General features: G+C 38.9%; 1 protein-coding gene across 1 annotated transcript; it reads right to left on the bottom strand.

Moving 5' to 3' along the window:
* Window positions 1-717: 717 nt before the first annotated feature.
* On the bottom strand, window positions 718-27,779 carry LOC101742102 (C3 and PZP-like alpha-2-macroglobulin domain-containing protein 8). The gene is made up of 26 exons (XM_004926961.4): window positions 27,614-27,779; window positions 23,351-23,423; window positions 22,825-23,008; window positions 21,637-21,815; window positions 21,007-21,163; window positions 20,574-20,710; window positions 19,058-19,385; window positions 18,559-18,735; window positions 17,762-17,968; window positions 17,016-17,177; window positions 16,597-16,773; window positions 15,626-15,742; window positions 15,497-15,548; window positions 12,351-12,504; window positions 11,740-12,044; window positions 10,983-11,143; window positions 10,212-10,454; window positions 9,836-9,975; window positions 9,305-9,515; window positions 5,153-5,330; window positions 4,724-4,917; window positions 4,497-4,634; window positions 3,351-3,535; window positions 2,977-3,079; window positions 2,717-2,885; window positions 718-1,752 (listed from the first exon to the last, which is right to left on the bottom strand). The coding sequence occupies exons 2-26, from the start codon at window positions 23,410-23,412 to the stop codon at window positions 1,526-1,528; spliced, it is 4,347 nt and encodes a 1,448-aa protein (XP_004927018.1). The 5' UTR covers window positions 23,413-23,423; window positions 27,614-27,779; the 3' UTR covers window positions 718-1,525.
* Between the last annotated feature and the right edge of the window lie 160 nt (window positions 27,780-27,939).

Raw genomic sequence — 27,939 nt, 5'->3', positions numbered from 1 at the left:
GCGTTGTGTAGAGGGTTGGGAGGTGATTTGTAATTTCATCTAGGAGGACTCTTAGACACCGACTGAGCTCTCGTTATAGTGGTTTTTAAAGTAGGTAGAAAAAATGGGGGCGCTAAAAAATAATTTATTCTCAAAGTGGGCAGTAGACAAAATAAGTTTGGGAACCATTGCTCTAGTAGAACAGTGAAATGCGAGGCACCAATACCTATTAGCGAGTATCTAACAAAGTATTGTGGTATAAAATACATTATAATCATGTATTGTATTCTTCAATAGTTACCTATATCTAATTTTCCAATTGGGTATTATTTAGTTATACTCATGAGAGGAACAAATAATTAAACGCAAAGACAGCGTCATGAGGTCGAAGTCCAAATTCTATTGTATAGCACGATGGATTCGTGCCAGTGCTGACTTAGTCTACTCAATCAGTAGCATTCAATAGTTTATAGTACCAATATCAGAACAACAAGTGGTACAATAAATATATTTCATATTCCTTCGTCGTTAGTTTGTAAGATAGTGCCTAGTTTAATGTAACAGGTGATAAGGTAATGACGGTACAATGTAAGTAACGGTTCCTGAGCAGTTCTGCATAAAATGTAACACATTTAAAATCAGCTGACACTAGCGACTGGCGTCCGCATTGGAGTATAAAATATGAATACCGTTTGTGGCATCGGGAACCGTTGTCTTACAGCCCATGAAATGGAAAAGTTTCATTTTAAGTTTTTTATTTTGTTATTTATAATATAAACACTCCCTCCTTAGCATAAAATAGGCCATTCTTATTAAATTAGTAATGTGAGATAAACAAAATAAAATCTAGTTTTAATCTCCATTTGCTACTCGAGTTATTTAAGTCTGTGGGACAGTCTTTGAAGCACCTTTACGGTGTAAACTGTATTGCTTTCTGTATACATTCATTTGGGAATAAATAATTATTTATCCAAGATACATTTAAATTAAACAATAAATTAAACAGCATGTACTTAAAAAAACATAATGTTGATTGGGAATGCGATGTGTGAAAGTACTTTAATGGCACACCATTGTGCATTAGTTCTAATGTTTGTATTCTTCGATCAACAACTATTGATGATCGAAGTTTGGATTAGATAATTTTCACACAGGTTGTTATTATAGTATGTTCATACAAGAAAAAATACCAATTTGATATATTTTTCAACACGCACCCTGTATTTGTTAAATTATATGAGATTGCTTTAAATTGCCGGTTCACAAAATGGTGATGTGCCAAATGGATCAGTATAATTTGTTGCGACACATCGAGACAACGTTATCGTTTTGCTTTCGAAAACAGTTCCCCTGTTCACTATGCGGATATGCCAGTGTTTTTAAAATCATCGTTAGTAGGATTCATTGCTGCATAGACCATCAGATGAAACTAGGTGTGCACAGTTTGCACTAGTAGTCCTTAACCTTTAATATTTGTAAGGAAGGCTTACGTTATTATTTAATTTTATCATATCACAATTTATATATAATCTGTATAGTGGTGATATCACAGATGTATTAATATGGTAAGCAGAGCAGTAGCGAGTATGGCAACTAGTTGTGGCGCGAGCAGGAGCGCGGAGTCTGGTTGCGAGGGGTTGCGGAGCGGGTCGCGGGGCGGGTCGGCTCGCTGCGAGGCGGCGGCACCGCACGCGCGGCTGCACGACGGCCACGCGCTACATACGTCACACGACGAACTCGGAACCGCCTCGTAGAACACACGGGCGCGATGACCTGCGCGCACATAACATTTTAGTAATATAGGTACTACATTTTTTTAAGCAATTATAGGGATTGAAGGATTATACTGTAACTCCAGTATTAACAGTATTAAAAGTTTTTGTTTTTTTGAGAGGCTATATCAGCTTTGGCCTAGCGTCTAGGTGAATGCGTTTCGGTTTGAAGGGTGGGGCAGCCGTTGTAACTATACTGAGACCTTAGAACTTATATCTCAAGGTGTGTGGCGCATTTACGTTGTAGATGTGCTCCAGTAACCACTTAACACCAGGTGGGCTGTGAGCTCGTCCACACATCTAAGCAATAAAAAAAAAGGTGAGCTCTCGGGTTTCAAAACGCAGGTTCTAACACTGGCCCTAGCTAGAGTAGTGCTTCGCAGAACCTACCACCAGATCGAAAACGCGTCCCACTGAGAAGATCGAGCGAGAAACTTAGTGGGTTGTGTGGCATAGGCTAGTTTACTCGCCGAGCCCTTCGTCGCAAGCGATGGGTTCGGCGAGGACGGTGACCGGTGCTTGAGGTACCTAAAAGCACCGTTAATGGATCGGGAGGATCCGTTATGACGTGTCTGGCGACGTCGACTGCTTACCATTCGGTCCACAGGGTCGGGTATGTAATTTCCGGCGCCCACAACAAAAGGGTTTTCCTGTCGTGCCGCCTTCTCAAAGTGGCGCATTAATCCTGACTGTGTATACTTACTGATTGAGTCAAGCTCCAGGTCATCATGGAGATCCTCTTTCCTTAAGAACCATGGTGTTCCACCCTGTTATTGCTGTATACATTCATGCATGATTCATTAAATCTACCACAATCGGAAACTAAATATTATGAATTTAATATATTATGAAACGCTCTTAGACGATGCCTGATAATGTCAATGATAGCGCTAGGATCCCTTTTATCACGCCTATGGATCCCAGCGGGGTGTATGTGGTGGATAAATCGTATCGCTGATACTGACTGGAGTCATAGAGGTCGGTGAGTGTAACCCAGGCGGGGCGCTGGTGTGCGACGGGCAGAGCTCGCGGTGCTGACAGCGTGGCGCAGGTCTCCGCACGTGTCGCTCGCACCCACCCCACCACCCGCGCACCCCCCGCCGTTACACGTGCACGCACTACTTGTGACGCTGACTGCAACAGTGTTACAACAAAAAATATATATACATATATACCAAGGTATAATTTCGTAATGCATTTTCGTTGTAAGAGAAAATAAACGTACCGTTAGTTCAGAAATTGTGTTTATATCGGCTAAATATCCGGATGGAAGTTGTACGGTCATCAACACAAATCCGCTTTTTGTGTCGTTACTCTGAGCGACGAACCTGATCCAAATTTTCAAGAGTCATTAATGTACGAGCTGAGTATGTCTGGTATACTCTAACAAGTTTAACAAGTATTAAACAGACTCTCGGAAAAACTGTTATATCCTAACACGAAACCCCAGTTGTGAATGTTTTCGTACTGCACGCTAGTTAACACGATTAAAGGAAGTTGCGCAAAATCTGTAGTCTCGGTTTTTTATTACTTCGGTATCATACGTTACATAGACTTGTACCGTACGTAGTATCAGCGTCATAAATATCGTGTAAGTACCCATAGCAGATGGAGAGTTGGAGCCGGTACGGCGTGGAGCGCATGTCACGCCGCGGGTCGAGCGTGTAGCGCGGCCACGCAGCTGTCGCCCGCGACACGCCGATGCCGCGCAGTCCTACCACCGCGACTCCACGACCTTCCGACACCGCACTGGCGCTCGCTGTCGCCGCACTACTGCCGCGGATCTGTAACACGCGCTTTTTTTTTTCCCTACCTATGCTGATAGCCTTGAGAGGCTTCACCCTAATGTGTAGGTGAGCTCAAGGGGCTCAAACCGGAGTGCTGCTAACACTGGCCCTAGCAAGAGCAGTGCCTCGCAGAATCTACCACCGGATCGGAAACGCGCCTCACTGAGAAGATCCGGCGAGAAACTCAGTGGGCTATGTCTGTGGGTTAATTCGCTCGTCGAGCCCTTCGTCGCAAGCGACGGGTTCGACGAGGACAGTGACCGGTAACACGCACAACTTTTGATGTGAAACATCTATAGAAGCACATACAAACGATTGTTGGCGCGGCGACAAATGTTGTGGCGACGCGTCGTTGTGCTACATTATAGTAAATATATTATACAGTCTATATGTAGTAGTGTGTACGGTGTGGTGACGAGTAGCTATGCGCAAGCGACTGATTCTTAATTATAATATTTTATTTTTTATTATGCCACATGAATTTCCTGTACACTATCCTTTTACTTAAACTATCCATACTTGTACAAAATAACATCAATGTTTCACATTTGTCAGTTTTCCCACGATGGCTCATTTTTTTAAACTACGATTCTTTTGCCAATCTTTTAAGTTCTGAATCAGTCATTTTTATAGTAAAATCTCAACCTATGTAAATTTTTCAAACACTAATTCCCACTATTTGCCGTCCACATATAGCTCTACTAGTTAGATGTCTATCTATATTCGATCAACCTTATGAGACAGTCGTGTTTGAAGAGCGTGTCCTTATTCAAATGTACCTGAGTATTCGACCTATTGTCATAAGGTGGTTGGTATTCAGGTATTTGGTGTAGACAAAAGGATATGTTCATATGGTCTTCAGAAATTATTTGGAGTCTTCCACTAACAAATCGAAGCTATTTGAAATCAAAATAATATTCAGTAAATAGAAAAAAATAATTAAAAAATATGAAAATACCGATTGTGTCTGTATGATGAGCGCGTTATTTTCACCAATCTGGAACTGTCTGGTCTCTTCTGAACCCGTCACATTTACTGAGATCCGCAGTTTCGAAGATGATCGTATTGTTTCAGCAAACTGAGCTAAAGCGTCCACCTTAACAAATAATTCGGATTATTATTATATAAATTGGCAATTCGATAAAAAGTTTAAAATCTGTTTTGATTTATCGTGTTTATACATACAACGTCAGGATCAGGATCGCTTGGGGAATACTGCAGTAGGTAGTTGACGACCGGTATGGATTCGTCCAGTAGTCGTGCAGCTAGCATACAGCGGAGACCCCACGCGGCTGTCGTCAGCGCCAAGCTATTGTATCGCAGCCAGGGGTTGCGCCATTCAGACCCTGACACCCCACGACTCCAGTACAGCGAGCCGCCTGAAACCAAACGATATTTAGATAATATTGCGATTTTTTTGTAAGAAACTAATGCGGAACATTTTTGCGGAAAATGCTGTCGTTATAGGAAGTCGGACTATTTAAATAATCGCCGTATGTAGTCGATGTGAAATGGCGTAGTATAATTTTTACTTGACTTTGTACCTCTTGTTTCTAAGTAAAAACGTTTATCTCCTTTCACACCTTAATGATTAACTTATAGAGTGGTACAGACCAGTAGTGTTGGTGTATTTGTCCATGATCTGTAGCGCGAGCGTGGCGTGTTGATGTCGCGCCGCAGCGAGCGCCGCGCCCGACACCGCCAGTGAGTACGCGTCCAGCGACGCCGTCAGCCCGCGCGCCACGTAGTCCACAGCTTTATTAATGTTGTTTTTAAACAAACTATCGCTGCCCTGGAGAAGTTTACATTAATATACATTATAACCTAATCAATACAAATCTATCTAATATATAAAATTCTCGTGTCACAGTTTTCGTTGCCATACTCCTCCGAAACGGCTCGACCGATTTTAGTGAATCTTAGCATGCATATCGGTCAGGGTTGAGAATCGGCTACTATCTATTTTTCATCCCCCTAAATGTTAAGGGTGGTCCACCCCTAAATTTTATTTGTTATTTTTTAGACAAAAAATTTTGTTTTTATTTTTTTATGATACAGCATACAAAAATACATACAACCCTAAATTTTCACCCCTCTACGATCAACCCTTATTTTTGATTTGCTAATTAAAAACTTTAAAATTTTTTGCGAGAATTTTGTTTTTATTTTGTCATGACGTAGAATAAAAAAATTCATATTACTCTGAAATTTTCACCCCTCTACGATCAACCCCTATTTTTTATTTGTTAATTATAAACTTTAATTTTTTTGGCAAGATTTTCATTTTTATTTTTATTTTGTCATGAATTAAAATAAAAAATCGGATGTTACTCTCAATTTTTCATCCCTCTATGATCAACCCCTATTTTTTATTTGTTAATTATAAACTTTAATTTTTTTGGCAAGTTTTTTATTTTGTTTTGTCATGACTTAAAATAAAAAAATCATATTACTCTCAATTTTCACTCTTATACGATCAACCCCTATTTTCCCATCCCGATTAATATTTTTTTTATTCTATGCACAGATCCACAATAAGGTTGCAAGATGGCAATCAAATATTATAATTGTAGTACGACAAATTCTTATTCAGAGTTTATAATTTCAAGTTCCTTTAATTATGATTTTTTTTAAATTGAATTTGATCTCCCGCCCTCGCCGGTTGACTACTGATCAACTATCAATCGATCAGCTATCCCCGTCTGATGCCACCATTCATCCAGCAAACATCACGTAGTAGGGATGAGGACAAAGCCGGTCTCCTGTCTTACTTTTTTTTTATGGGATTTTATGACCTGGTAACTGAGACCTTTAAGTCATGTCTTATTTTAATTTATATTCATATTTTTATGAAAAATGATATTATGAAGTGAAATGATATGAAGATGATTAATTTGAGACATTAATCAACTAGGATGAAATTAAATGAAATGAAATGAGATGAAATATAATCTCAGAAAATGGTGGTCATTTACTTTTTTTGAGGGGACTTTTTGGAGGATCCCGAGAAGTTACGTCCAGCGGCTTTGTTTCATTTTCCCACATTTGTGCACTTTCACAGATATTAAACAGTTAATAAACCACCATTATTACACATTTAAACCCGAAGAAACACTAAATAGACAAAATAAAACACATCACACAACTTCACTCCTCGCGTTCCCGCCAAAAAGTCCCTGTCTTACTTACTCACTATACATCATAAATTATACACTTAATATTATTATATTTGAGAGCTATACAATACTATACATTATTCAGCCATGTTTTTTTTGGTTTTATTTGTGTATCAATAGTATGTTCAGTAGGTCTGAGAATCGGCTACTATCTATTTTTCATACCTAAGTGAAAAGGGTTGTCCGTCCACCCCAAACATTTATTTTTAATTTTAATTTTTTGGATATTTTTTTTTGTATATAATGAAGTATTATGTGGTTAAATGAGGTTTTTTTTTACAGTAGAATTTCCCTAGCAATCTTATTTAAGGCAACACAACGTTTGCCGGGTCAGCTAGTCTAATATATAAAATTCTCGTGTCACAGTTTTCGTTGCCATACTCCTCCGAAACGGCTCGACCGATTTTAGTGAATCTTAGCATGCATATCGGTCAGGGTTGAGAATCGGCTACTATCTATTTTTCATCCCCCTAAATGTTAAGGGTGGTCCACCCCTAAATTTTATTTGTTATTTTTTAGACAAAAAATTTTGTTTTTATTTTTTTATGATACAGCATACAAAAATACATACAACCCTAAATTTTCACCCCTCTACGATCAACCCTTATTTTTGATTTGCTAATTAAAAACTTTAAAATTTTTTGCGAGAATTTTGTTTTTATTTTGTCATGACGTAGAATAAAAAAATTCATATTACTCTGAAATTTTCACCCCTCTACGATCAACCCCTATTTTTTATTTGTTAATTATAAACTTTAATTTTTTTGGCAAGATTTTCATTTTTATTTTTATTTTGTCATGAATTAAAATAAAAAATCGGATGTTACTCTCAATTTTTCATCCCTCTATGATCAACCCCTATTTTTTATTTGTTAATTATAAACTTTAATTTTTTTGGCAAGTTTTTTATTTTGTTTTGTCATGACTTAAAATAAAAAAATCATATTACTCTCAATTTTCACTCTTATACGATCAACCCCTATTTTCCCATCCCGATTAATATTTTTTTTATTCTATGCACAGATCCACAATAAGGTTGCAAGATGGCAATCAAATATTATAATTGTAGTACGACAAATTCTTATTCAGAGTTTATAATTTCAAGTTCCTTTAATTATGATTTTTTTTAAATTGAATTTGATCTCCCGCCCTCGCCGGTTGACTACTGATCAACTATCAATCGATCAGCTATCCCCGTCTGATGCCACCATTCATCCAGCAAACATCACGTAGTAGGGATGAGGACAAAGCCGGTCTCCTGTCTTACTTTTTTTTTATGGGATTTTATGACCTGGTAACTGAGACCTTTAAGTCATGTCTTATTTTAATTTATATTCATATTTTTATGAAAAATGATATTATGAAGTGAAATGATATGAAGATGATTAATTTGAGACATTAATCAACTAGGATGAAATTAAATGAAATGAAATGAGATGAAATATAATCTCAGAAAATGGTGGTCATTTACTTTTTTTGAGGGGACTTTTTGGAGGATCCCGAGAAGTTACGTCCAGCGGCTTTGTTTCATTTTCCCACATTTGTGCACTTTCACAGATATTAAACAGTTAATAAACCACCATTATTACACATTTAAACCCGAAGAAACACTAAATAGACAAAATAAAACACATCACACAACTTCACTCCTCGCGTTCCCGCCAAAAAGTCCCTGTCTTACTTACTCACTATACATCATAAATTATACACTTAATATTATTATATTTGAGAGCTATACAATACTATACATTATTCAGCCATGTTTTTTTTGGTTTTATTTGTGTATCAATAGTATGTTCAGTAGGTCTGAGAATCGGCTACTATCTATTTTTCATACCTAAGTGAAAAGGGTTGTCCGTCCACCCCAAACATTTATTTTTAATTTTAATTTTTTGGATATTTTTTTTTGTATATAATGAAGTATTATGTGGTTAAATGAGGTTTTTTTTTACAGTAGAATTTCCCTAGCAATCTTATTTAAGGCAACACAACGTTTGCCGGGTCAGCTAGTACTAATATATAAATCTACAGTGGTTTTTACGGATGTTCCGTTATAACTACTGAACCATGCATTTGATTAACTTGAAACTTGATATCCATGTAGAAAATACATGTACTTAATGGATAGGCTAATATTTATATGAGCGTTGGACTCCCTAATTACAATGACAATCAATATATCTATAAAAATATATATAAAAATGAATTGCTGTTCGTTAGTCTCGCTAAAACTCGAGAACGGCTGGACCGATTTGGCTAATTTTGGTCTTGAATTACTTGTGGAAGTCCAGAGAAGGCTTAAAAGATAGATAAGTATGAAAATGCTCGGAATTAAATAAAAATAACATTGTGTCCCCTATCAACCGGATTCCTTTTGTTTGTTTTAAGTTTATTTTATACAAAAGTTTAGGTCTTTTATTTACCGATTGAGGCACTACGAAGTCTGCCGGGTCAGCTAGTAAATAATAATGTTAATTTTAAATGCCCAGCGAAGCGGGCGAGTATGGCTAGTACTGTTTAAAATACTGATTCAATCATTGATCAATCATCAGTTATGAATTGAAGAAATGGTAAGTATGAATCTAGATGCCTTCGTTTGCTGTAGAGCGAGTAGTGCGTGTGCAGTGAGTGGCAGGGTGGTCTGTGCCCGAGGGTCGTTAGGTGTAGAGGTGGGTGTAGTCCAGGAGCCGTCCTGTTCCTGCGCGGCCGCCAGCCACCGAGCCGCGCCCGCGCTTGCGCTGCTTGATGCCTCCACGTACTTCCCGCACCGAGACAACCACCGTAATGACACAGCTGTCATCCTAAATCATAACATTTAACTTTTATTTACTACGTCTTATATGTAACTAAACACGTACTCCATAAAACTCGTTGCAAAAAATGTATTTTTTTTGGGATTCAGGAATTACTGGTGGCTCGAGGCCTTTCCAGTTTCACCAGGACAGGTGGACGAGCAGGAGCTCAGCCAGGACTAACTATCATTAGACCAACCCATCTCTATTAGATTTTCATCACAGATACATTTTTTTAAATAGGAACCAGGCTTGATTTCCACTTTTTAAGCTCTAGATCTACCAACTGAAGCAAGCATAATTTTTTTTATATTTTTGTGCATACTGACCACGGGTCACCTACGGCCTCGCTATCGGTTTCTGATGCAAATGATCCATCGGCTCGACGATACGCCATCAAACGCTGGTATCCAATTGATGCTAGAGCTCGCATTTCTTGTATAAGTCCTGGTTCTTCCTGCCCAGTAGCCTAATGAAAACCACGTATATTTATACTAACAAATTCGTTAAGATAACTCAAATGAGATGTGCTCGCCGTCACTTATAAACGAGTGCTACACGAGATCATTAATTAAAGATTCATCGGACTATACTAATGCAATATTTTTTAAGTTATTGCAGACCTGAAATGTAGGTGCCTGTCATCTGTTATAGTTTTTATGTACGGTAGCTTTGCACTCAGTAATAGATGTTGATGTCGTTCACCTGTAGATAGTCGAGTAACACGCACGCGAGCGCGAGAGGACGCGCCGCTTGTGGCGGGTCGGCGGCGGGCGACGGCGGCGTGCGCGCGGCGTGTAACGCGCTCGCCAACATGTCGCCAGCCGTCTGCAGCGACACACTGCTAACGCGCACGCCCGCCGCAGCCTCCAGCGATATATTCGCACGACCCACGCCGCGCCGCGCGTCGATCAGACTCCACTTCCACACCTCCTCTTCGTATCCATCCTGGCACACAGACCATAATTTGAAAGCGTGCTTAATTTTATAGGCATTTATAAAATTCGATTATCTATCTCGAGTTCAATCATCTTAATATTCCAAATTCAATTGCTGGTGGTAGGACGTCTTGTGAGTCCGCACGGGTACGAATCACGGCCCTGCCTATTTCTGACGTGAAGCAATAATGCGTTTCGGTTTGAAGGGTGGGGCAGCCGTTGTAACTTTACTGAGACCTTAGAACTTATATCTCAAGGTGGGTGGCGTATTTACGTTGTAGATGTCTATGGGCTCCGGTAACCACTTAACACCAGGTGGGCTGTGAGCTCGTCCACTCATCTAAGCAATAAAAAAACCGATTTAAGCATAGGAAAAAATATTGAAATTGTGACATGAATTTGGAAAGAACAGGGCGTGGCTAGCTCTGGTTCTCGCAAATACACGCTATTACGTCACGCAACGTATACCTAAACGATATTCGTCGACTTCCGAGCACCGCTAACATTACTTAACAAATGTTATACATGTATGGCATACTTTAACATGGATGGTCCTGAAGAGCGAGTCCGAGACCCCGTTCCCGGTGGCCTCGACGATGATGGGAGCGTCCCCGATGCGGACGGCGCGTACAAGGAAGGCGGTGCTCACCGAGCCGCGCGCCGGCACCGTCACCCGCTCGCGACGGAACAACTCGATCTCTGACACATAACTTACTATAACGCAGCTATCTTTTTTATTAACTGACTAGCTGACCCGGCAGACTTCGTACTGCCTCAATTGATAAATAAAAGACCTAAACTTTTGTATAAAATTAACTTAAAACAAACAGAAGGAATCCGTCCGACGGGACAACAAATCGGTTCAGCCGTTCTCGAGTTTTAGCGAGACTAACGAACAGCAATTCATTTTTATAAATAGAGATTTAAAAAAAGAAGAGGCTCTCAATTCGACTGAGTTGGTGGTGCAGTAGCTAACGACCCTGACTATAGCGTTCAGTGTCGTGGGTTCGATTCTCACATCGGGCGAACATTGTTTTTAACTTCAGAATTTTTTCCTACGTGCACGTATACGAATGACTTCAAGAATGCACTTATTATTTCTCCAGTGAATCCCCCTTAGTAGCCTTTTCGAACACCCGCGGGAAGTAATAGGGAGATGCCATTATTATGGGCCACCACACTGACACACTTTACTGCAGCCAAGCAGTTTTATTATGACATATGGCGTTATATTTTAACCCATTGTTTCGAACAATTTCATTAAGCCGTCGTGAAAGATTCAAAACTAAGCTTACTTTTCGCAGAGTCGACGTCGTTGTCCAAAGGCTCGAATTCGAAGTATTGGTCGCTGTTGTAGAAAGTGACTTCAACGGAAGTGTCCACGGCCAGTGACGTTTTCAGTATGACGACTGCGGCCACTGTTTCTCCTTTCTGTAAGCTTGCAGGGAGCTCCGCGGTAATGGATAACGGAACGGACGTGGTGAATCTCTGTGGTTCGGCAACCCCCAGTCCTAGGGTGGGATGAACGGCGAACGCTCCTACCACATATTCTCCTGGCGATGTTGGAGTCCAGCGCTCTTTCGTGCCTTGTCCATCATTACTAAGAAATAAAATTTCCTTGTTACAAAACAAAATTTCATAAATTTCCTCATTTCCAAATTCAAATTCAATTCCATTTTCAAAACAATTTCCAAATTCAATTTCCTAATTTAAAATTCTTTAAAACAAAATTTCCTTACAACCAATAGAAATGTAAAATGAGCCATACGAGAATAATAAATAGAACAAAGACGTTGGGATAAGAAATTCCATCAGTATACTTTTAACACGTATCTTTCAAATTGGAACGCACATGCACAGTTTGTTAAGTTCGAAGAGCTCTTTTTTATAGGGACATAATCCTTACCCAATAGTAAAGTTGGTGGCTGCCCAAGTGGGTTGCGGTGTGACGGTGAGGTAGTACCGCGGGGAGGGGGGAGGGGGGAGGCGGCTGAAAGCGTACGGTCCCGCTAGTGGAGCCCTCGTACCAGTCTCTACATTAGAATCCGATGGTATATTATCTGAAAAAGTAAACAAGTCAACAATGTTGTGTTATGCTGACGCTGAGTACATTAAATTTTTTTTTATTGCCCTTGTAGGCAGACGAGCATACGGCCCACCTGATGGTGAGTGGTTACCGTCGCCCATGAACTTCAGCAATGCCAGGGGCAGAGCCGTTCAGTCTGCAATGTACTAAGGGCATCGGAATATGACATTAGTGCTGTACATTTTTTTATTGCTCTTGTAGGCAGACGAGTATACGGCTCATCTGACGGTGAGTAGTTGCCGTCGCCTATGGACTTCGGTTGTTTGCCGGGCTTCGAATCTTACTTTTAAGCCTGTAATCTCATCGTAGTAGTCGCGATCCCATCACAGATTGTACTTTAACAAAATGAACTATTTGAAAGTCGCACTTAAAAATATTTGTCCTCCTCCGCCAGTTCATAAGGAATGGAATAGTCATGTATCATTGATACCGAAGTTTTTTTTAAATAACGATATTATTAGCCTTATTTATCTATAATTACCCTTAAATAAATAGTTCTGTAAAGTATCAGTTAAAGAAAAAAATTAAAGGACAAGAGTAACCTTAAACTATTTATTACAAAGTTACAAAGGTACACGACCTTGGTTACTACGTGCCTTAAACTCGTCCGTAGTAATAGTATGTGCCTTAAGCATCTTTTTGACCGACTTAAAAAAGGAGGAGGTTCTCAATTAGATTGTTTTTTCCTTTTTTATGCTGTCATGGCCAAGCTTTAGCCTCGTCAAGTCGCACGTGCGACACAAGCACATGTCACCTATAACTAAACTACATACGTATATAGTTACAAATCTATGTACCTTGACTGACATCGATTCCAAAAATAACAATAATTGTAACTACATTATATTACACCCCGAGGTGATTCGCAGTATTTACACGGCGGTGGTGGAGCCGGTGATTTTGTATGCAGCCAGCGCCTGGGCGCCGGCAGCTAGGAAGGTCGGAGTGCAGAAGCACTTGAACTCGTTCCAGCGAGGGTTCGCTCAAAAGCTATGCGGGTCCTACCGCACCGTTTCACTGCATTCGGCACTTGTGCTGGCGGGGATACTCCTCTCGATCTCCGGATACAAGAAGCAGCCGCACTGTACGATATGAAGAAGGGGGTGACATCGCTGGCCGGCCGTGAGGTGGAACGGGTGGTGGCGTTCGTAGACACGCCGCACCCGGCGAAACATATAACCATGGAGTTCGTGAGCTTGGTGGACCAGTCACATGTGGAAACCCACAACAGCCAAGATGTACGATTCTTTACAGACGGCAGCAGAATCGAGGGCAAAGTCGGAGCGGCACTCTCCCTTTGGGATAGGGAGGCCGAGATCAAGTCCTCGAAACTTAGTCTGCCATCTTGCTGTACTGTCTACCAGGCGGAACTCCTGGCAATATGCGTAGCCACCAGGCAGATACTGCGGCGCAGGGAGGGAACTTTTGGCATCTATAGTGACTCAAAGGCCGCACTACAGACAGTCACGAACCAGAGTGCCCTCCATGCCTTAGCAGTGGAAGCCAGAGCGAACCTCGACATGGCTTTATCCCAGGGCAAAGATATATCCTTGTTCTGGATAAAGGCACACGCTGGACTGGAAGGGAATGAGCGCGCCGATCACCTGGCCAAAGAAGCGGCTCTAAAAAGGAAAACGAAGCCGGATTATGACCTCTGCCCGGTTTCATTCGTAAGGCGACAGATCCGTTTGGAGTCGCTGGCTGAGTGGAACCGGAGGTATGAAAGCGGAGAAACCGCGGGGGTCACAAAAATGTTTTTCCCAGACGCTGGAGATGCATACCGAATCGTGCGCAAAATAAAACCACGGGGGATGCTAACACAAGTATTGACAGGGCACGGTGGGTTCTCCGAATACTTGCACCGATTTAAGTGTAAGCAGAGCCCATCGTGCATCTGCGAGCCCAGCGCGATTGAGTCTGTCCCTCACATACTTCTGGAATGCCCTGTTTTTGCGGCCGAGAGGTGCGAGTTGGAGCAGGAGCTGCGGACGGGGCTGAGCCTTAATAGCATAAGCCACATTATGCGAGAAAAACAGGAAAGGGGCATCCTACTGGAGTACGCAACAAAAATAGCAGAACGAACAATAAAACGGAATAAAGAAGCCTGACCCATGCTTCCACCTTATTAGGAATAATATGGCCTGGTAAGCATGGGGAACTGTTGTATTAAATAATTGTTTAACTTAATAAATTTCGTTCTATTTGGAAAGTATGTAATTTTGGAAGAAAAATTTGAAAAAAAAAAAATAAAAAAAAAAACTAAGTAAACTTAATAAATATGGTAACAAATCTACAAAAACCTAAATAAGAGCTCTGACAATGTCAGGGGAAAAACGAGTTAATTTACAAAAAAAAAAAAAAACTACATTATATTATCGTAATATTAATTATTGAAGGATTTGCAATTATTTTTATAATTTTTAATACATATTAATTTGTTTTGGAATGGTTTTCTTAAAGGTGTTTTTTTTTTATAATATATTTTTTGTAGATAGTCGATAGCGTAACCATAACGTAAACTGCGAGCGTTTACGTCTACGAACTGATAACCACCAGTCCGTACACATCACGAAGTGAATGACACTTGAGATAGGAGGTCCAAGTCTTAGTTATACAGTGTAACGGCTGTTCTACTAGTGCCCTTTAAAGAATAACGCTAGACCGCTTCGCGGCTTTAATGGCCAAAACGGTGGTATCTACTTAAAATAGGCTTCAACGTGTCTATTTTACATCATTTAAAAATCAAAATTGGAGAACATGTAGCAAACATACTTTATCTATAGCATTATTTAATATTAAAAAGTATTATACTGAAAAAAGCGTTTTAAAATATAAGTTATGAGATTGTACCACTAGGAACGACGTTGTGAGTCACTTAAACAACACTTATACAAAATATTACCAAGTAAAACATAAACTGACGCAACTGGATGATGGTTTAAAACAAACAATTTGAGATTACTCACCGTCGATATTTTGCACAATAACGCCGTCGGTTAAGATCACAAGTCCGGAGTTCTAGAAGAGAGAAAATATGAAATTATATAGGTATGTTCTTCAGAAAATATACGGGAAATACAACAATTTCGGCTCACTTTGAATACGTCCGATGCCGTGTATCCTCCTAAATCTATACCCATTCCGGGAAGGTGGTCTTCGTTTTTAAATACTGAATGCTTTAGGCCGCTGAAGCTTTCTACTTCTCGTTCGATCTGAAATTTCAAGTCGACATTTGTTTTCTAATAAATAAATAATCAGACAATATTACACGTGATAGTGCTTCTTGTGAGCCTACATGTGTAAGTACATCACCCTGCCTATTTCTGCCGTGAAGCATTAATGTATTTGATGTGCTATAGAACTGAGAATTAGAACTCATGTCATTAGGCCACAGCATTAGGCGAATGACGGAATTTATGTGGTTGATGTCTATTATTAGCTTCAGTAATTACTTAACACCAGGCGGGTCGTAAGCTCTTTCACTTCCCTAAGGAATAAAACAACGTAGTCACATGACCCCAAACTACTGAATACTTTTATAGTTTAAATATAGACATATATATTATTATTATTACGTTCATAGGTTTCCCCTCTCTCAGTTCAGTCTGTCGACAGAGCCGGTAGAACTGTATGTACGGGCTTTTGGCCAAATAATATACAGTAGCTATGAGTTGTTATTATTTTTATTTAAATTTTTACTTTCTCAGCTTGCGCTGGTAGTACTTTAGTGACATTTACGGACTCGCTCAAGTAAATGTCACGGTTTCTTGGGATTGGTTAATTAAGTGTGTTCTACTATTGCATTATGTGGTTCATTATCTAATTGCAGAAACTTTTATACGATTCTGAACGTGTTTAATATAGCAGCTTTTTGAAGAAGTATGTAAGTGTTATTATAGACTAAAACATGTATATCAAGTATTATTATTATTATTATAGACTAAAACACGTAGAAAAAGAGCAAACACGCTTGGCCATCATACGGAAGCTTGCCCGATCTGGGGAATTAAATATACGACCTTCCAGCTCAGCAACCACAATTTATGCAGTCTTTACAAACACTCACCGTATACATGTCAAGTCCGTTGCCGCGTCCGTCCGTTCCACTAAGTCCAGCTACTACAGCGTTTGTGTCTTCACCGAGTATGGCGACGTGGGATCCGGGCTCTCCGGTCACGCGTAAATCTGTCAAGCTGTTCGGCTTGAGATTCGCTCCAGACGGTGAAAGGGGGGAGAGAGCCACCTAAAATTAGATAGATAAAGAGGTATTTTTGCCGAAACTTTATACTTCCTTGTTTTTCGATTTCAAATAATGATTACTTAGAACTAAATAATTTAGATATTTCTGGTTAATAATAATAATTATTATTTGCGTGTGTAATTTTGAGGTAATAGACTATAGTCGACGGATCCTCCAAGACCCTATAATACAATACTTAGATTGCGCAATTGAAAAATAGGGTTGCGAGTGAAACTCTTGATTACCTTATGTTGTAGCAAGTTGTTCAGAGGAGCATACACGGCAGCAGACAGTACCGTGCTGGTGGCGGCGTCGAGACGCGGGTACCAGGCGAGCACCACACACCCCGGCGTCATGGCTGGCGTTACCGACACCTTGATATCCACGCTACGCCGGGCTGGACTCAACTAGTAAAAAATATTGAAGTTTTATACCATTATTACTGATCATAAATAGTATTTTTCTTTGATAGATTTTAGTCCAATTCGATGTCAACAGGTTGTTTTTCCTCTAAGATTGGGCCAATCAGGATTAATTTGATGCATATTATCTCGTATGGAAGGTTCTGCAAAGGACCAGTCCTAAGTGAATCGATCTAGTCTCCAGGCCTGAGCTTCCAAGGAGCTGCTTTAATACCAATTGATTTAATACAGAAGAATCCAGTTTTTTATTCCTCTAAGTGCACAGGGTAAAGTTAGTACTTCGTGTGTTGTAGATGCGGTATGATCCATGAAAAGTGCTCTAAGGAATTGTTTAAGTTGATTTCTGTATTTTATTGTTAACGTCGTACCATTTGACCAAAAGCTAGTTTATTTATGCTTCCGATTAATTATGTTCATGAGCTTCGATAGCCTTTACAATGGAGACGGCCACGGGTCACCCGTTTTTGTTGACAATATAAAATTTCAGATTTTGTTACGAAGTTATTGGTCGTTATCCTATTTCAAGTAAAATCTAAGATCTTAAGAAAATATAAAAAAAAATTACTAACTTCTAAAGTGTTAGCCAGAAGGATTTCTCCTCGTCCAATAACGACGTAATGCACGATATCCATTGGTTCAGTGGCAGTAACCCGGGCTCGCATTTCACCTCCCGGTGACGTCGCTGCTGTTAGCATTTCGAGAGTCAGGAACTGACCTCCGGAATAATCATTCCTTTGGACATTTACTACTCTTTCCGTGACCTCCTTGTATTTTATCTGTAAATTAATCGATTTCGTATGATCGTCATTTTAACATACTTCCAATCACGTCACCAAACTAGAACTCTTTTGAGATTTTGTGAAATTAGTGACATCCTACTTCTTCTGGTCCTTTTCCTATATGTCCTATAGTCCTTAGTCCTAGTACCTAGTTCCTCTAGTCCTTTTACTGTATGGAGGCGATGCTTGTCTTCTTTTTCTATTCAGGTCTATCATACGTCATATTTGCACTCACACCCTTCTTTCAGTCACATTCACACACATCTATGACATGTCCTTCTTCAAACGAGGCTTGTGGAGAGTATTATACGGTCGGCAGCGGCTTGGCTCTGCCCCTGGCATTGTTGAAGTCCATGGGCGACGGTAACCACTCACCATCAGGTGGGCCGTATGTTCGTGTGCCTACAAGGGCAATAAAAAAAAAAAAACATCTTTCACAGAGTACATATAAGTGTTTTTTGGACCCCCATACAATAAATTAGTGACACCCAAAAACAGCAAATATATCGAGATTTTTTCAAGTAAATAATTAAAAAATATCGAATCGCACTGAGACAAATTCTTACGAATGTGCCAATTTCTCTTACCACCAAATTAAGTGTAGAATTGACATGCGCAGCATCGGATATTAAAGTGTAAGTAGCAAGGCCATTCTTAAGCGGCAATGTTGTAATATTAACTGGGGCACCATCGTCCCAGAGTCTCTCTACTGTTACTTCATCGTTTATCTCCATTGCATGTCCCGAAGTATCTACCACTTCAATCTGAAAGAAAATGCTCTTAGTTATAAGTAATTTGTAGCCTAAAAGGACGTTAAATACTAAATTAATAAACTAAAATCAATATAGTTTTATGTTTAACTCTAAACCCGCAATGTAAGTTAAAGGTAGTTGACGAACACACACCATCTCGTATAATAAGAGATCTACCCGCACGTCAGTTGAATTATGTCCTATATCCCGAATATTTTCCTTATAGCTATCTCAATGGTTTTATATAAAGAAACTCTTTAATTGCGTTTTTTTGGATTGCTATTATTATTGTGTAGTTTGAATTTTGTACGTAACATTATTGCTTTCCTCTAACCTGAACAATATAAGGCAGTGTGGGCTTGAAATACTCCGGAGCCGTAACTTTCAGTCTGTAAGGAGTTCTAAGCAGTAGAATTCTTGAGGATATGTTCTGTTTTATCAACGTATCTTTTTCTTCTAAGATAGCTTCTACTACAAGTGGCCTCGCTGCGTCTTCTGCGAGATCAAGGTCCGTTTTGAGGTCGTAGGTCACTTCTACTTGTCCGTTTATATCAGCTACCTTTCTAGCTGGTGAACCAACTACTGGTTGCAGGAGGCCAGAGAAAAATACAGCATATGCAGAGAACGTTACCTCACCGCGGACTGGTAGTCCGTTGAAATGTCTGAAATATATTATAATACTAATTTATCGATATTCATTGAACGCATTCACACTTTGTTGCACATAGGAATGGTTATACATGTAGCTCGTTGTACTCTATATTACAAGCCATAATCTCTACGAGTATCCAGGTACAATATGCGATTTCAAAGATGCTAAATTGCTTGTGAAAATTGTTTGTGTACATAATACACATTTTAGTATGGCTTAGAATAATAAAATGTATATCACGATTTTGTATAATGATTATCTCATTATGTATGTATTATCGAAATCATAACAGAATGAAAGGATTCACGGAGTATTTTATGAAATATTGTAATCGAAATTAACTACACTGCGTTGTGATCATCGCGAAATCTTACATGAATAGATACTTTCATCTGTTGAAACTACTCACGCCTCGGCTCAGTCGTAAGCACGAGAAATTATACCAGAAAACAGTCTTGAAGCATCTAATATTAACTGTTCGAATTTAAATAAAAAGATCCGCCAATGCATATAACACGAAACAAAGAAACGAAGCTATTGATTTTCAAATAACGTATAAATTGAAACATCATCGGCTAAGAAGCAGAGTTACATAATAATTTAGATTTATTTACGTAATAACCCAAATTGTTTTTCAAGAACCACCATCGGTTTATAGATTACGTTAATAAAAACTGACGCGCCTTTGTGCCGGCGTCGTACGCAGTAATTTTACAGAACGGAAATCTTATTAGGTATCCCTTTGTTGTCGAGCCGAAGGCCCTCGAAAATATAACCACATTTAGCTCATCAAACAAATGTTTCAGCATGAGAAATTAAAACGTAAATTGTTTGCGCACAGTAATCAAGGTTGGGCAAATCAGGTTTTCTTTGTTGTTTCAATAAAATTTAATGACATTAGTAAGTAAAATTTAGAATCAATTGCACATAGTAGGTATGTATCTGATTGGTTATTTACTAGTTTGACAGATAAAAGTGTTTTTTATTTGCGTACTCCGTGCCAAGCTGGTAGATAGTAAACGACATAAACGCATGTCCATGTTAACACACAAGTGACATTACTTCTAAACATTTTTTTTTAAAGTAATGTTCTGATATCAGCAACACTGGATACTTACATGTTTTGGTTTTCTGGTATGCAGATAAATATTTGTTAAAACATAGCTAATTATAGTACATTATAAAGACGGTAACTCACTTAGCAGTAACGTTGATATTGAACCTTCCATCGCTGAAGAGCACCTCCTTGGGTATGTTCATTTCCATATTAAACTTCGGCAGCACGTAGTCCGCCACCAGTACATTTTTCGAATATTTCTGCCCACGTACTTCTACCTAATTGTTGGTTACACAATATTATAAAAACATTCTAGATGTTTCTACTGAGGTCATCAGTTGTTAGTGGGCGGTTCAGCTTAGATGATTTTGGAGGCCATAATCCGTGAACTAAATCGTTAATGTAATGACTGATATTTTTCTTTATTATAGGAGAATAAAAATAAATAATGACTGAAAAAAATATCAATTCAATAGAATAAACTGATTTAAAGATATGTTATGTATGTTTCGAGTATTAATCTCTGTAACGTTGAGCAAATTGGTATTGTTTTAATTACTAGTTAAGTACCTACCTGTATCTTCCATTCTCCTAGAGTAGGTTCATCAGCTAATATGAGCTCTTCGCTTATAATCCCTCGATCTATAGTAAGACCGGCCCATTCTCTTATAGACGAACCACCGGCATCCAGTATACTTATATCCGCAGTGCCGGAAAGTGGTAATAGGTATCTAAAAACGAATAACATTTAGAAGTTTTATAACATTGAATATATGAGTTGAAGATGAGTAAGACTCCAGCGATGGATAAACTTGATGGGTCGAACCTCATAGGAGGTGTCCACGTCTAAGGGGCACGCGGGGTATGTGAGACGATAGACAAACTTGGTTTAACAAAGTTAAAGTATCAGTTACACTAATTTCGTTTTTAAATTTATTGTCCGTCAGTTGAACATAAATACGTTAAAAATGATTGAAGTTCTGCGTGCGCTCATCGAGGTTAACGACCGTCTTGTAATCACACGACGTAATCTCACGCACACAAACTTTCTTATATTAGTGATGTTATTGAAAACGAAAGTTTTTTGTTTCATTGAAAATTATAATTACACTAGTGACGGCTATTGTTCTCAGGCTATACTATATTTAGTACGCCCGTATTTCGATTTCAAAGACAATCAAGAACCTTATGTTGCAATACTTACTTGTCCAAAGCGATAGTCCTAAAGTTAATGGTGTCGCCGGGCTGGTAGATTCGTTTGTCTGTCTGTATAAAGACGCAGAAACTTCTCGGTTGGTAGGTCAGTGGCGCGGAGGAAGAGAATAGCGGTCCTGAGGTAGACCGCGCAACCAGCGAGTACCGACCCGGCCCCGGGTCTCCGATCTATAAGTGCGTCGTAATACTTATAACTTTCTGCGGCTCATTTAATCTTTGCTCTTTTTGATATTTCTTTCAATTGCCGTTTATCATATGGCTCATCTGATGGTGAATAGCCACCGTTCATGGACATCAGCATCATTGTCACAGCCAAGCTACCTATTGTTGAGGGTTCTCGTCAAGCTTTACTTATGGAAAGAAATGTTATAGCGATCGAAAACCATCGTGGAAGAGATGAACTTTGAAATCGTGGACGGTGGGATGATAAAAAGAAGATATAGGGATTGTCTCGATAAATTCCTCGGAACAGCCCAGTCACTTCAGTATTATTATTTTCTTTTTGATACAGTGGTTGTTGTTAACAAAATTTCTCTGTATTTTTGTTAGGTAAAACAAATATACATATTTATTAATTAGTCTGACAAACAAGCCCTCTACAGTTCTTATTCTAACAGCAAGACTAATATTTGTATGGAATAACTCATAATGTGAATGCAACCGCATAAGCCACAAAATAAAAGCTTCAAATTACCTTACCCTTCACATTGGCATATTGGCTTAGTAGCAGAAATAGGGATGACGGTGGTACTCACCCATCATTACACGACCTTTTTAACATGACATTATTAACTTGGTATGTGTTTTTTTTTTGATGCATGTATGCAACTGAATCTTTGGAAGTTATTACGTTGTAACCGAATTCTCTTGATTTAATTGGAAAGACATCCGATTAATTGGAAATTTTCCACAAGAATCAAGGTCCGATGGCTATACAATATTTTTAACTTTGCTTTAATTTGCCGACCAGTATCAATAGAACAAAAAAATAATATAAATTAACTGTCAGTTCGCTTGGATATTTAAGCGTGTTTTTTTAGTCGTTAAGCAACATGTATAATTTTCCATATCTACAACGACTTGGCTTAATAACAATGATATACATAGTACATTATTTTAAGCTACACAGAGTAAATAAAATAGTTTCAAATATTAAAGCACAAAACTATGAACTTACTTCAAGCTCTATTAGCCTTGCGGATGCTGCGGGTATTTGTACCTCGCGACCTTGTGAGAACTGTTCCCCATTCTCTCGTCTTCCTTCTACTGCCACATACAGCGTGTATGCCCGGGAGCCTCCCGCTATAGCAACACTGTATGAACTAAATGGTCGCAATATTTGTGGCCCCACAACCGATATACTGAAATTTTAACAAATTTTTACTGGTGGTAGGACCTCTTGGGAGTCCGCGCGGGTGGGTACCAACCACCACCCTGCCTATTTCTGCCGTGAAGCAGTAATGCGTTTCGGTTTGAAGGGTGGGGCAGCCGTTGTAACTATACTTGAGACCTTAGAACTTGTATCTCAAGGTGAGTGGCGCATTTACGTTATGGATGTCTATGGGCTCCAGTAATCACTTAACACCAGGTGGGCTGTGAGCTCGTCCACCCATCAAAGCAATAAAAAAAAAATTATAAGAAAATTAAACAAAATTAAAAAAAAAACATGTTAATTTGAAAACTGTAGAAGATGATATACGTACCATTGCGTTACAGCTGGCACGCTTAAAATGAACAGGAGTAGAGTCTTGATTTTTTCAATCATGACTATGAATTCTGGAAACATAAAATATAGGTTTGTTAAAATGTAATCTGTAAACGATTGAACACAACTAATAAATGCATTCGAATGGTTTTAACTTACTAACTAACTATTAAAAACTAGTTTTCACTATATAGATCCATTATTGGTCGAAGTTCGATCATTGTCGCTGACACCCCAAGATTTAGTTTTATTTTCATTTTTGATATATTATTGTCATTTTTCTTGTAAGGTTGAAAATACACGGTTTCTTAATTGCTTAAGTTATAACACTTTAATTTAATAGCTACGTAAAATCGTTTGATAATCGGAGCAGAAAGAGCTACTAAATAAAAGATACTAAATATTTTTGTCTTTGTCTCTGAAAAAAATTGATCGGACTAAAACTTTTTTGTTGCCACTGTAGGTAGAAAAGCATGTGCCCACCTGGCGATGAGTGGTCACCATCGCTCACGGACGTCAGAAAGACCAGTGGTGTGTTCCTGTCTACTGCTTAGAACTGATGATAGGACCTCTTGTGAGTCCGCACGGGTAGGTACCACCTCCCCGCCTATTTCTGCCGTGAAGCAGTAATGCGTTTCGGTTTGAAGGGTGGGACAGCCGTTGTGACTATACTGAGACCTTAGAACTATATCTCAAGATGTGTGGCGCATTTACGTTGTAGATGTCTATGGGCTCCAGTAACCACTTAACACCAGGTGGGCTGTGAGCTCGTCCACACATCTAAGCAATAAATAAATAAAACTTTTATCAAGGCTCGTTTGAATAAAGATATCTTATAGCGCTCAGAAAACACCATCGTGGGAAGTTCATTTCACAGCGCGGTAGTAAGTAGAAAAAAAGCATTGTTGATGACTGTTGTGGTTCTATATAAAATAATTGTGTAAAATAATTTCGATCGTGAGAGGTGCGATGGTAAAAAGAAGATAGATGAAGATATCACCTCAAACAATTCATCTAAGCACTCCTGATAAAATATAAGGAAAAAAATACAGAGAAAACCGAAGTCCTTCTATGAAACTAGAAGTTTCAAGCGATTCGTGACTCACTTGTACTTAACATTGATGACATGAGATTGTTTAAAAAATCACGATAAAAAAGTTCCGTATGCAATGCTGCATACAATGGAATGTAATACATCCAAAATCACTGACTTCGCTTTAGATTGCCGGTTCACGAAATGTGAACTTACTATAAACAAAGGCGTATACCCACCACGTGGGTACGTCAAAGCTATAGATCAGGCGAGTCTGTTAATTTAAAATTATATTATAACTAGTCAGTATTGTCACACAGTAAAAACTTTTCTTTTAGAATGCTGGCCACAAAAAAGTTTATTGAATTCGAATTTCGAATTGTTCATGAAAATAAAAATGTATACTTTTAGAATTTTACTCATTTTTAAATATGGAGTGGACGCTTAAAGAAGACCGTGTTGCAGTTATTGCGTTGCATCGTTGCAGTTCCGCGCCAATTCAAAATTTTAACATACTGAAATATTTGAATATAACCAAAAGATTCGTTTATCGTACCATCAAACGATACAATGAAGACTCTAGTGTAGATGACAGGTCAAGAAGTGGTCGCCCTCAGTCTGTTAGGACTCCAGCAGTGATAAAAGCTGTGAAGGCGCGAATTCAAAGAAATCCCAAACGTAAGCAGAAACTGTTGGCCCTTCAGATGGGGTTAAGCAGAACCACGGTGAAAAGGGTGTTAAATGAAGACTTAGGGCTTCGGGCATATCGAAGAAAAACAGGACATCGTTTGAATGCTCGTCTAATGGACCTGAGACTGAAGAGATGCCGCGCTTTGTTGAAGCGGTACGCGGGAAAAAAATATCGGGAAATTCTTTTTTCGGATGAAAAAATTTTTACCGTAGAAGAGAGCTACAACAAACAAAATGATAAGGTGTACGCACACAGTAGTGAAGAAGCGAGCAACCGTATTCCGCGTGTCCAACGAGGTCATTTTCCATCCTCGCTCATGGTATGGTTGGGAGTTTCTTATTGGGGCTTAACAGAGGTACATTTTTGTGAGAAAGGTGTAAAAACGAATGCAGTTGTGTATCAAAATACAGTCCTGACGAACCTTGTGGAACCTGTTTCTCATACCATGTCCAATAACAGGCACTGGGTATATCAACAAGATTCAGCGCCAGCTCATAGAGCGAAGAGCACACAAGACTGGCTGGCGGCGCGTGAAATCGACTTCATCCGGCACGAAGACTGGCCCTCCTCCAGTCCAGATTAGAATCCGTTAGATTACAAGATATGGCAACACTTGGAGGAAAAGGCGTGCTCAAAGCTTCATCCCAATTTGGAGTCACTCAAGACATCCTTGATTAAGGCAGCCGCCGATATTGACATGGACCTCGTTCGTGCTGCGATAGACGACTGGCCGCGCAGATTGAAGGCCTGTATTCAAAATCACGGAGGTCATTTTGAATAAACTTTAGTGTCATAAGAATCTATGTTTTGTTAAGTTCATTTTGGTATATGAATGGTTACATAATGAATAAACTTGTTTCAATTATTTTACATTAAACATGTGACAGAATTTATGACCTGACTAGGTACTATTACATTTAAATGCAAAGATTAGTAAAGTGCAAATGTGATTTCTTAGGACGACCGTGTCAGGAAACGGCTGCATTATCACCGGTTCAATCTTAACATTAAACTGGTTTTAATCTTTATTTCACTCGCTCGATTTTATTTTTTACTAATAAAATGTACTGCAAAACATTCATTCATTTAGTAAGTTTTCATTGAAAAGCCTTCGCGTGGTCATGCTCTGAATGTCGGTGAATGCATCCTATGTTTTGTAAGTTGCAGTCCAGTAGACAACCTCTAAAGATCAATTTAAATAACAATTTTTCTCTATTTTCATAGGGTATGCAATGGTATATAATGCTCTCGGGACTGAGTCTGTTATTATATTATACTTATATTCAAATGTAGATAAAATTGTAACTGTAAAATTCTGTTACTTGGATTTACTTTTAAAAACTACGTTGAAACTTTAGTTTAAAAATTACTTAACACGAAAAAAACAATAACATCTAGAAATATAATCAACACATTAAGTTGCAGGTAGATAGAATCTGTAATGTTAATTGCCATGTGTTCTCAACTTAATAATAAATTCCAATATATGTTCAATGACATGTAAATCAAAATTTCTTTGAAAAAATTCGAATGTGTAACAACTAGATATTGATTCTCACAATTCTATTGTCAACAAACAATCGTGTTGGATTTATTACTAATGTATTGAATTCATATGTTGACTGAGCTCAGTGTCCTTGCGGCCCAGTATGTGTGACTCAGTATATGTCAACATTTGCATGGGCGGAACAGCCTTCCTCAACTTCGAATGAAATAAATTTAAATATGATTGACTTAGTATTTTCTAGGGCTTTTAAGAGCTTCAAGTAAATCTTTTAAAATACAGATGTCCCATACAAAAAATAATTAAAGTAGGCATTATATCTTATTGAATCTTTGACAGGCAGGCGGCGTCATACCCGTAGTATTACAGATTCCGGTAACACCATAACGTCATGTGAGACCTAAGCTCGCTTAACCTTTTGTGCTAATAAAAATATTGTAAAATAAACGCCGATTTCGCCGTAAAAGTGTTTTTTTTTTTGCTTAGATGGGTGGACGAGCTCACAGCCCACCTGATGTTAAGTGGTTACTGGAGCCCATAGACATCCACATCGCAAATGCGCCACCCACCCTGAGATACAAGTTCTAAGGTCTCAAGTTTAGTTACATGAAGTTTAGTTTAATTATATGAAACCTTTTTATTGGAAGTTGGTATACTCCAATTTTGCATTGCAATTGAAACAATGTTAATAAATCGCAAGTCTCTACTTGGTACAGAGAGCATGTAGATTGGGAAATGGAACTTTCTCTCTAAAGTAAATGTCTGTCTTCTGAGCAAATGCACAACCTGTGTTTACCTCCACCGCAACAAAACAATCACTTGTAATACTCAGCAAGAGCGAATCATCTCGTACACTCTTTACTATCAATTGTTTTGATGTTGACGAATAGGTACTTGTTTTACCCAATACTATCCGTCTTATTTTATTTTATAATGATACGTCTGCTTGATTCAATTATGATCGAGTTTTGAAATTTAAAAATAGAGATTACGTAGCTTCACATAGCTTCAGCGTATTTAAACGTAGGCTCACCTCTCTGAAAATGTATTTCGCAGTAACACTTAACTGATACTTAACACATGAAACTTAACACTATAGTATCACAGATCGTTTCATTCGAATGCACATAGTTCGCAATAAATCAAGGGGGCGCGACAGAACCGGCCGCGGTGCTATGTTACAACTGACTAGTGCCTACCTGTGTTGCGAGTGACGAAGCGCCCACGCAGGCCGCAGGTGGGGCGCCGAGAAGCCTTGCGAAAATCCACCGATTCAATTCCGTATGTACCGCACATACAACTGCACTTGCCTATTTGTAATACTACGTACCACATTAATCCAGTGCAGCAGACGTCTCT

This window comes from Bombyx mori, chromosome 4 (genome assembly GCF_030269925.1).
Source record: "Bombyx mori chromosome 4, ASM3026992v2".
Classification (NCBI taxonomy): domain Eukaryota; kingdom Metazoa; phylum Arthropoda; class Insecta; order Lepidoptera; family Bombycidae; genus Bombyx; species Bombyx mori.
The sequence above is the reverse complement of the archived record's forward strand: the minus strand, read 5'-3'. Positions and strand labels throughout refer to the sequence as shown.